At 43.2% G+C, this 11487-nt stretch overlaps 1 protein-coding gene across 1 annotated transcript; it reads right to left on the bottom strand.

Annotated features, from left to right (window-relative positions):
• Positions 1 to 2854: 2854 nt before the first annotated feature.
• Positions 2855 to 8032, bottom strand: nek3 (NIMA related kinase 3). The gene is made up of 13 exons (XM_030108595.1): positions 7832 to 8032; positions 6884 to 6977; positions 6661 to 6758; positions 6472 to 6555; positions 6231 to 6298; positions 6070 to 6156; positions 5822 to 5876; positions 5539 to 5739; positions 5235 to 5349; positions 5000 to 5155; positions 4460 to 4591; positions 4233 to 4350; positions 2855 to 3084 (listed from the first exon to the last, which is right to left on the bottom strand). Exons 1-13 carry the CDS (start codon positions 7946 to 7948, stop codon positions 3018 to 3020), a joined length of 1392 nt encoding a protein of 463 aa, XP_029964455.1. The 5' UTR covers positions 7949 to 8032; the 3' UTR covers positions 2855 to 3017.
• Positions 8033 to 11487: the final 3455 nt, after the last annotated feature.

Raw genomic sequence — 11487 nt, 5'->3', positions numbered from 1 at the left:
TCTAGAAGCAATGCAGAAAAACTCATCCATGCATTTGTTTCTACTAGATTGGACTACTGCAACTCCCTTCTCGCAGCCTGCCCAAAAAGTGTATTAAAAAACTTTCAGTTGGTTCAAAATGCGGCCGCCAGATTATTAACTGGAACTAGAAGACGTGAACACATTACTCCCGTTCTAAAATCTCTTCACTGGCTTCCAGTCGAGTTTAGAGTTAGATTTAAAATCCTTCTCCTCACTTACAAAATCCTAAATGGGATGGCTCCAACCTATCTCCAAGATGCTTTAACGCCTTATCAACCAATCAGAGCACTTCGCTCTCAAAATGCAGGGTTACTGGTGACTCCTAGAGTCTCTAAATGGACACTAGGTGGAAGAGCCTTTAGCTATCAGGCACCATTTTTATGGAACCAGCTTCCAAGTGGTGTCAAAGAGGCAGACACAGTCTCCACATTTAAGGTTAGGCTCAAGACGTTTCTCTTCGATGCAGCCTATGATCAGGTCAGCTAGGGATTCTAAACTAAACTAAACTAAACTAAAACAAACCAAACCAAACTAAAGTAAACCAAACCAAACTAAAGTAAACCAAACCAAACCAAACCAAACTAAACTAAACTAAACTAAACTAAACTAAACTAAACTAAACTAAACTAAGCCAAACCAAACCAAACCAAATTACACTAAACAAAATTAAACTAAACCAAACTAAATTAAACTAAACTAAACTATACTAACTAAATACTAGTTTAAACAGTTAAGTATCCACAAAGCTGCCCTAGGAGCTAGAATGCTGTGGGAAGTACGGTGCACTGAGCCCTATCCTCTAATGTCTGAATGTTATTCCCTTTAGTCCGTTCATTGCTTTTCACCTGTTGTCCCCCCCTTCGAGGTGGAGTCTTCTCCAGTTTCAGTTGCTGACTCCACTATTACGAGGGCCTATGAACAAGCTCCGGCCGGACCGGGAGGACACTCCTGTCGGTCCTGCCCGTGGACTGGCTTCGGTTCTACTGCTGGGATCTGTGGTTCTTGTGCTGGACCGTCCAACGGACTGTACTCAACATAGTCCTAGGCTTTACTTCTTATTGTCTCATGCTAGCTGTTGCCAAAGCTGTCCGTCCCTGGGAGAGGGATCCCTCCATACTGTGGTTCTCCCCAAGATTTCTTCTTTTCCCACTGGGTTTTTGGAGTTTTTTCTTGCCGGATGTGAGGGTCGAAGGCGGTGGTTGCTTCGTTCTGTCTTGTTACTGTAAATATTGACATATTACCATTATGCTTATTCACTGTTTTTACTTTTACCGACCAATGTAACATCTTGAAGCCCTCTGAGGCAACTGTTGTTGTGATACTGGGCTATACAAAAATAAATTGATTGATTGATTGATTTGTGAAAGGGCCCCCAGTCTCTCCGACCACAGGCTGCACATACCTGGGTTAAGTTTTAGCTTGACCCAGCTGATGGCTCTCTCAGGTTGGCTAAGGCGCCGCTATATCCATCTGCACCAGCAGCTTGTCCAGGTAGACAAAGCAGTGACTCCGGGGGACGTCAGCCTGGACTTCTTCCATCAGCTGCTAGAACGTCGCCGGTACGTTATAAAGCCAAAAGGGCATCACTCTGCCACAGTCCCTGGCTGATGGTGAACATGGTCTTGGGTAGAGCATCGGAGCCAGCTCCACCTGCCAGCAGCCGCTCCACAGATGGAGGGAGCTGAACCAGGTGAACCCGGTGATCCAGTCCAGGGCATCGTTGGTGTGGTCGAGAGGAAATGAGTCCTTTATTGTGACGCTATTGAGGCGTCGATAGTTCATAGAGAACTTCCAGCCAGTGGCCATTTATCTTTTTGACCAGTGCAGCCAGCGCTGTCCGTGGGCTGTTGGATGGCTTGTTCATAATATTGCAGTGTGGCCAGGCTCAACGCAAATGTGGCAGCAAAACTTTGAGCTGTGCGGTCCTCGCCTGGGTGGAGACGTTTGCTTCCAATCTGTTCAGATTTTCTCTCTCCACTGTCACTGCAACCCGCCGCCCAGGCTCCGTAGTCAGCACACCCAGGTCCCGATCTCCTTCCTGCCCCAGATCCAGGAGAATTTACTGCCTTCCAGTTCAAGGGCAAGATGAGTGGCGGTGTCCCGGGCTCCCCAGGAGATGTGTACCTGTTTGAGGTACAGCTCGAGTGGGTTTGTGCCATCATACTTCGGCAGCTTTACAGTCGCTCTTGGTGCAGCAGCCGGAGGCAGGAACATGGTGGGGACTGTGCTGTCGCCGTCTTCGGCCCCTCACGCTGCCTCTGGACGGTGAGCTTGCAGATCACAGAAGGTATTCAGGCTTCCAGTCATCTTTCACTGATCGGCTCTCCAGGATGATCTTTGTTTGAAGAAAAAGGATAATTGTGGAAAAAGACATTCTTTCGATCGCTCTTGCTGCTGCTGCCCCACTCTACCTGGTGGTGAACTGAGGACATCTGATGCAGGAAACGCCAGAACTTCTATCTGAGCAGCAGCAAATTGAAGATAACACAACAGCAGCAGGAGCCAGATGTGTGGTTTGTTCACATCTCGTCACAAGAATATCAATGACTAAACATGTTTAGTCTACTTTGATATTACAGAGGAAATAGACTTCAAAAGATGCAGCCGCGCTCAAAACTGTGTGACCCCGGGGAGACCCGGCTTGTCCGAGGCTAATATTTCCTGCTTCCCCTCCCCGACGAGCCAAACAGGAGCTGCCAGACGGCCCCAATCTACTGGGAATGTTATCGTTAGTAACTTGAACAGCAAGACCAGCAGATGTTCACATCAAATCAGAAACAGACTCATCAAAAGAAAAAAAAAAACCCAGAGACTTTATGACAACAAATCGTACAAGATTCAATTAACAAATCCACAAAAACAGAGCAGAGCTTAAAATTCTGCTTAAAAAAAAACTATTTTTGGAACCTGACGAGACGTCGCATGGCACACGGACGAAGCTCGGTTTGTAGAAATGTAAACATTAATAAGAGCCTTGTGGTTGTAGCTGCTCGGATTTATTGTTCTGAAAACATTTTCTCAGCTTGGTGCATCCAGTCACATGGAGAGTCTTCCTCGAAGTCCCTGTGAGGAGAAAGCATGAAACACAACAGCTTGAGATCAGAAGTCACAAATATGCACGTTAAAAAGAAAATTGACAAAGAAACAAATGAAGTTTTTTTTAAAACAGGAGTATGATAAAGTGCTCTGTTTCTGCTGAATAAAACCTTTTAACAGCTTCACTCAGCTCCAGTAGAACAGCAAAAACCATCTTATTTATACGGCTGTTGACAAAATAAAGACCATCAAATGTAGCACAAATGAATAAAATATGAATAAAACTAAGATTTAGAACTTTGGATAAAATCAAATACAGGTAATACAATAAAGGTCAATTATATTCTTGATTATAAATCCCATAAAACAGATATCAGCATAATTCACTCTGAGATAAAATCCTGTAAATCCACAAAAGAGTCTCAAAAACTCAAAATACAATTGAAATTTAGATTTTTTCACACAGTCAAATGATACGGTCAACATCAATTGATTTTGGTTGATATTGGTTGTTTTGTTTAATTTTAGCATAAAAGTATCTTTACACCTTGAAATATTGATAAGATGATAATTTCCCTTAACCCAGGATCAGAATCAGAGTCAGACTGATCCTATTGATACACACTGTTTTTGGAACCTTTAATGTAAAATTAGTTTGCGTTTTTCTGGTGCTTTCATGCTTGGTTTATCCAAATTCCCCTCAGCCTCTACTTTGGGGTTAAGGAACCTAAACTAGCATGAATAGCTTTGAATGATTAATAATAATAATAATTTAAAAAGAAAAAAAAAAATTCAGAGAAAGAAAGACAAAAGGTGGGCAAATGGAAAAAAAAAGACAAAAGGGGGACATTCACAAAAAACCCTGCATAGCTCAAAATAATCTAAAAACTGGAAGCTCAAGATGCTAAAATGCTGAACAAAAATATCTGAAAACGGCCACAAAAGCTAAAAATGTAATAAAACATGTCTAGACACTTCATGAATACAACCTCAGTTTGTGTATGCATAGCTTTTCTTTTTTTAAGCAGGGTTTGTGGCTCCAGAATGTTTTTTTAGTGGGTATAAATTCCTGATGCCGTGTATTGCAGTCATGAAAGCTGCAGATCAATGAGCTGAAGGCAGCACAGTGTGATCCAGCGTGATTTTCATGTCAAAAAGGAATTGGGGTCACTGACGTGTCGTCGTCATCGGAGCGCGGCTGCAGTCGGGACTCGTCCGCGGTCACCTCTGGCTCTGGACCGTCGGTGTCGTCACCCTGCGGCGGGGAGAGCGGCCCCACGAGAGGATCTTCATCTGAAAGCAGAAATCACACCATGACACACTCATGTGGAGACTTGCTCAGTGTGTTATTTAGGGAGTGTAGTGAGATCTCTCGTGGTAAAGTGATCTGTAATCTGCAGACCTCCTCTCTTTATCAGAAAGGTGCTGAAGGCTCTGCTCAGCCGGGCCTTTTCCAGCAGGCTCAGAAGCTTCTCCGGAGGTTCCGGCTCCCACCGTCTCCTCGGCCGCCGGTGCTCAGGCTCCTCGGACGCACCTGCAAAAACAGTGATGCAACGCTGCGATCAAGCACGTGTTTTTCCCCTGAAGGTCACTTTCCTTCAGTACAAGATATTAAAACGTTTCCGACATGACGTCGTCTTTCCAGCTGAAACTACTGAGTTCTGTAATCTTCACACGCGGCGTTCCCCAAGAGTCCGTCCTCGGCCCCCCCACCTTCACTCAACCCCATGCTGAAAAGCTTGTCCATACAAGGACTAAAAACCTTGATTATTACTCATTTAAGAGTTTTAAATTGTTCTTTTTAGCACTTTGAGGGAGCCGAATGATGCAGAGTATGAATGTTTGGGTTTTGTCTCTTATTATCACCTCCTCTGCTCATCCCACAAATGCATGTTCTAAACAAACACAGCATGATTTCCCAAAGGAATTTCCATGTTCTTACGCTGTGTGCTGGTATCAGAGGCGTTTGACGTCAGGCTGTCGGAGAGCGGGCTGCGGCTCGCCAACTCCTGCACGATGGAGTCCGACGGCTCGGCGGGCCACCGCTTCCGAGGGCGGGGCTCGCCGCCCTCACTGCTGCTCTGGGGGAATTCTCCACCTGAGTGTGGCATGAAGACGTACTTTCACATCCTGATGTTCTCCAAATTGCATGTTTCACAGCAGTTTTTACTCTCTACCTTGTAAAGTCTCTGTTTTCATTAAGCTCTTGTCTCCCAGGAGACGGAGCACCTTCTCCCCCTCCTCCCTGTTCCACCGCTTGGTCCGCCCCGGCCGCTCCTCCGCCACTCCGGCCTGTCAAAACATTCAGAGCGGCACTGTAAATCATGGGCTCAGCGGGCATCTGAACCAGCAGCAGCGTGTCAAAGGTCAGATTCCAGGTAGGGTTACCGCAGCCGGGGAACGTTGTGTAAGAGTTGCGATTCTCTCAGTGCCGTATCGTTCTGACGGATGAGCCGCCATAAAGTCGCCCGCTGTTCTTACCTGAGGGGGCAGATGTGTCCGCAGCAGCCGGGACGCCCGGTGCGAGGTCAGGATGGTGTGCAGCGACGGCCGGTCTCTGGGGTCGGTCTTAAACATCTGCTTGACCAGGTGGTGCAGCTCGTAGGGCAGGCGGCTCGGCAGGGGGGGGTACGCTCCCCGACACACCTTCAGAATCAGGCTCTTCCAGCTCGGGGCCTGGAACTGAACCACGAGAGGCGTGAGAAACTTTGGAACAAAGCAAACGCTGCTAAACAAGGCTTCTGACAGGAAGGGCGAGGCGCACCGGGTGGCGCAGCGTGCAGAGCTCGTAGAGGACGCAGCCCAGAGACCACACGTCACTGCAGGACAGACACGGACAGAACAGGTTGTTCAAACACTACAGCTATCTGTCATGACCTGGCTCAGTCCCAATACAAATAAACACTTTCTTTTGTAGAAGTAGTCTGCTTGTGTAACTCTTCGATTTTATGCACCTGCAGCCATAGAAATGATTGGAAAACCTGAATTCAACAGCTGTGGCAGGGAGCATACCTCTTATTGTTGTACGGCCTGTTGTCCCAGATTTCTGGTGCCACATAATACGGGGTCCCAACATATGTACGAGCATAAGCCTTTGAGCTGTTACAAACACACACAGATATTTAAAAAAAGCAAGAGAAGCGCTGGAAATTCAAACAGATTCATCCTGTTACCTGTTCAGGATACACGCAGAGCCAAAATCTCCCAGCTTGATTGTCCCATTATCTGTGAGGAAAATGTTCTGTAAGGAAATTTAACATCAAGTTAAAAACAAAAGCAGATGACTATGGCAAAAATGATGATATTGTGAATGAGCAGGACAAAATGGTGAGATTTCACTGATTGATTCACGTCTTGATGCATCATTCAGAAGCAATGCTACAAAAACGGAAAATGCCAACAAGCTTTCAAGACCTTGGACTTCAGATCTCTGTGCAGAACCTGCTTGTCGTGGATATGCTTTGCACCCACACACATCTGAGCGAACCACTTCAGAATCTGGAAAAAAAAAAAAAAAGAAGAAAAAAAAAAGGAAAGCACTGTGAGAAGAAGCAAAGCAATGAGGGACAGTTGTGAAAATAGCTGCAGGTCATCAGTAAATACATTATCCAGGCAGAACTGGGTGTTTTTCTGATGCTGTATCCTCCGGAGCAGATCTCCTCTGCTGCAGTACTCCATCACGATGCACAGGAGGTCATCAGCTGTACAAACACAATCACAATCCATATTCTGCAGTCCACACAATCACAACTGCACCACCCTCAAAAACATCCACTTTTAAAGGGAGCCTTGTTTGAGTATACGTGTAGAGCTGAGGTGAAATTACCTTCAAATGCCTCCCTGAAGGCCACAATATGAGGATGTTTCATTGTGGACAGCAGGATGGCTTCTCTCCTTGAATTCTCCAGTTTGGGCCGATTCTATTAAAATGCAAACACAAGCATGGATTCATTCCTTATTACGCAAAACAAACAGACTTCATGTCTTAATGTGGGGAGCAAGCTGGCTGGTTAACAGCCATCATATTCTCATATCCTTTGTTATCTCAGCATGAGACTCTGCTCTGGTTTTTACTGTTTTAATGTCTTTTATTGTTTTACTTGTTCTTGTTGTATTCGATCTTGCACGGTTTTTATGACTATGTACAGAGCTTTATGCAAACAGCAGTCCTTTTAAAAGTGCTTTGGAAATAAAGTTGAGTGTAACAAACTCAGCTGAGAACTGAAACAATGTTGGAGCATGTTATGATCATTGTCAATAAGAACAGGATGTGTTGAATTTGAATGGCTTCTTCTAACATCCTGGCATGTCCATGTATATTTTGAAACTGCACACACACACACACATTATATATATATATATATATATATATATATATATATATATATATATATATATATATATATATATATATAAGTGTCGATTAAAATTCTATTGTAGTTACACCTTGTTTGTTGAATTGGTAAAATGTATTAGAAATGTGGATATAAATTTTGTGAAAATATAATTCTAGAACACAAAGACTTAACTATGCATATATATTATTTACAAGGGGTTTAAAAACATATGTGTATGAATTTGTGTTCAGATAGATAGATAGATCCCAGCCCATAGGCGACCACAACAATCTGAAAACAAATGTAGTGTTGTGTTAGCTTTTTCATGCATTATCTTCATCAAGCAAACTCCCTGAAAGATTGCACGAGTCATGCTTTAACTTTTACTTATCAAAAAAAAAAAAAAAAAAAACATGAAAACGTGTAGTTCCACGCACCTTTGGCAGCTGGACTTCTTTCATCACATAATGTTCTTGACTGCTTTTGCAGCGCACTAACACGGCGCGGCCGAACGAGCCTTCCCCGATGACCTTCAGGAGCGAATAGTTCTCCATTTACTCTGTTCGTGACGCACAGACACGGACAGTAGCAATGGAAACAAAAGAGATGTTCCTCCAGCAGAACATCCTCCACCTGGATTACTGGTGAGGAGCCACTTCCGTGTTATTGTGTGACGTAGGCGAAAGGCAATGACGTTTCGCAGCGTGGCCGCTAGATGGCAGCAGAACACAAGCGCCACCTAAGATTCACCTGGATTGCCTGCAAGAACACAAATGCAAACGACGTGGCTCAGTGGATCTGATCATTTAATTGAAGTATTAATACTTGATGTGTGAGAAAGCATCCCAACAAGTAACAACTGCAATAATCAGCAAAAATGACTAATAAAGTGGCAGTGTTGTAATGACCTCTCTCTCTCTTTCTCTCTCTCTCTCTCTGTCTCTCTCTCACACACAGATATTTATGTAAATACCAGTCATTTAAATTTAAATGATTCCCAGTTTCATGTAATATTCACAAATTAGCATTTTTGTCAATGTAAATAAATAAGCAAACGTTATAACACTCACTGCTGTGAAGGCTGCACTTGTGCAGATGTAATATATAATTTTACCCACTAGATGGCGCTTCGAACTCTTCTTCATAGATAAGTCAGGGAAGAAGGGCATGCTTTGCCAGGGGTACTTATAACCCAGGGGTGTTCAACCTGTGGCTCTGGAGCTACATGTGGCCCTTCAGCCCCTCTGAAGAGGCCCAATGAAGCTTTCAATTTTAAGGTGAGGAATATGTTTATTTTATTTAGATACACAGTGACTGTTAATGGGATTAAAAAGAAAGTACAATAACAACTGTGAAAAATACTTAAAAACAAAATGGGAGGGAAAATGTGTGAAAACAGCTAAAACTAATTTGGATTATTAGAATTTCTTAAAGAAAAGAAACTTAAAAATGGGACACAGAAAATGCACAATCGGTTAAAAAAAGAGTCAAAGTGGTTGAAACATTTTTTTCAATCTCTGTTCCGTATCTGTTCCATGTTTCATGTCTGTTTCACCTTTCTTCAGAAGGGAGCTGGCAGCGACTGTCTCCACAATGAACCGTGGATCAAACAGACATGAAACATGGAACAGAGACGGAACAGAGATTGAAAAGATTTTTTCAACCACTTTGGCTCTTTTTTAAGCAGTTGTGCATTTTGCACTGTTCAAAACTGCAAAGGAATACAAGTACTTGGGTCGGATCCTTGACAACCAACTGCGGTTCTCATCCCACATGGAGGGGATCCTGAAGGAAAGCCGCCAGGGTATGGATCGACTCAGAAAACAACAACAGCAACAACATCTTACTGACATTCGATCACACTTTCATTAAAAGGGCTTCAGGTTTCTCCATCTGCTGCTGGCATCGCTCCATCACTGTTGGTTGGTTGGTTTGGTTATCTGGATAACTCAGAAAACATTAGACTGATTTACAAATTGTCAATCTAACAGACAGAAGGACACAAAAGAAGTGATTTCATTTTCATTGCAATTGGTATGTTACTCTCACCATGTTGAGGTAGGTGCTCTCTCAGTGTCTTCTGCACATGCATGTGCTTTTCCTGCAGGGTGTCAGAGAAGCGTGATGGAACAATCCCACTACGTGTTCTCAGGAAATGTTTCATGTTAAGCCAGATACAATGCATTTTCCACAGGACCTCGTTCTTCCTCCTATAACTTCAGTACTATAATTAAACATCCAGCTCCACTTCTACTATAATTTATAACACTTCAATTCATTAACTCACACACCTTACATATGGGGAATTGTGGACCACACACACACACACACACACGCACACACACTGTCATATATCTTTGAGGAAAGCTATTGGCTTCATTGGCCAACATGCGATGTACAATATTCCTCATGTCTTTTGTGTTTTATTGCAGACGTCACATGAACAATACAGGGTGTTGGTTGTGTGGATGAGAACGCCTTTCAAGATGAAAGTTTGAAATCCTTGAGTCAAGAGCAAACGTGAAGGTCGGCATATGTTAGCATGCATTAGCATGCATCAGTTACAGCACAGTGGTCCATATGTGTGTGTGTGTGTCTGTGTGTGTGTGTTAAAACTCCTTCTTCGACCTATAAAACTCTGAAACACCGGCTCCATCATATCGTAGAGAATGTTGGTGGTGCCAAACTCAGCAGAATACTTTCTCTCGAGTCAGGTGAAGCGTTTCTGAGAGATGAATGACTCTTACAGGGCTGAAAGTCCTTTAAATTGTTGGTACTGGCTGTGTTAAAGCTGCATGTCGTCCACCGCTGAGTCACAGCCTCGTGCCGCCTGTGACTGACGGGCTGGATCAGTGTCGTCAGGATAACCACCCCTGCCGCGCTCTGACACCTGACGTGTGCTGCTATTTGAGGCAGCGTGACTTTAACAAAAGACAGATGAAGAGCAGGAAGAAGGCCCTGCCGGCTTCATGCTGCTGTGAAATTCCTCACATCCAACGTGCATCAGCTGATGTCTTTATATAGGGGGTTAGTTTCTTCTTCAGCTGATGTGTGATTTCTTCCAAACTTCTCAAAACCTGCATGCATTAGCATGCATCAGTTGTGACTTTACCAAATTAGTAATCTATTGAAGAAATTAGAAAAAGTATCTCTGAAAGCTGGTGTGGGAAAATAATGATATTTTTTTTTAAATACAAGCTTCTTATAGAAAAAGAGAATGAATGGATTAAATGTACGTTCCACCTCTTTCTGAAACAATATGCAGCTGATGATCCTTTTAGGTTTTCATTACACAGACCAGACAGGTGTTTTCACCTACTGAGGCTGTTTGTGGAGAGGTTAGTGTTTGTTTGTTCGTGTTTTTCATTATCGGGTTTCCTCTCACAGTTTTCCGCCAGTTTACATGAAAACCTTCCAAGTGAAAACTCATAGCTTTTCGACAGCAATGTCAGAAATGCAGAAAACTGTATAGATTTCATGTTGTGTCACTAGCAGGAGCTGTTTGTTTGTGAGGAAACCAAACAGTGATCAATATAGTATCTGATCAAAGCAGCTCTTACAGCTCTCTGAGTTTATAAATTTTATTTTAATTATCCTCGTTTCCAGTTAGTGAACCCAGCAGACATATGGGCGGGCGCTTTGTTGAAGAAACACAGGTCTGCATGAATGAATGTTAGTTAAACAAAGAGTTTGGATTTTCTAAAGCACCTTTTGAAACAAATGAAACGTTGTCTGCAATGTGTGAAGCACCTGTGGGTGAAGGAATGGAAATAAACTGCTGAAGTGTACCGAGGTATATTTGACTTGGACTTCTTTGGATTTTCACTCATGTGTCATTTCTCGTGACCTTATAACACCTCTGCTCATGTGAAGTGAAAATGACATGAAGAGAGATGCTCAATAAAATTAAAATTAAAATTAAAATTAAATAAAAGAGAAAATGAAACTAACTTCCACTCATTTACACGACGACTGAGTCAGAGCATTTTCAGACCTTTCCACTTTGCTTGCCGTTTTCTCAAAGTTGCATTTTCAGTGGCTCCAAACACCGATGTTCTGCAAAGGAGTTTTCGTGTTTTTGCTTGAAATCGTC

The sequence above is a fragment of the Salarias fasciatus genome, chromosome 14 (assembly GCF_902148845.1).
Source record: "Salarias fasciatus chromosome 14, fSalaFa1.1, whole genome shotgun sequence".
Taxonomy (NCBI): Eukaryota; Metazoa; Chordata; class Actinopteri; order Blenniiformes; family Blenniidae; genus Salarias; species Salarias fasciatus.
Note: the sequence above shows the minus strand (reverse complement) of the source record. Positions and strands in the feature narration are given on the sequence as shown.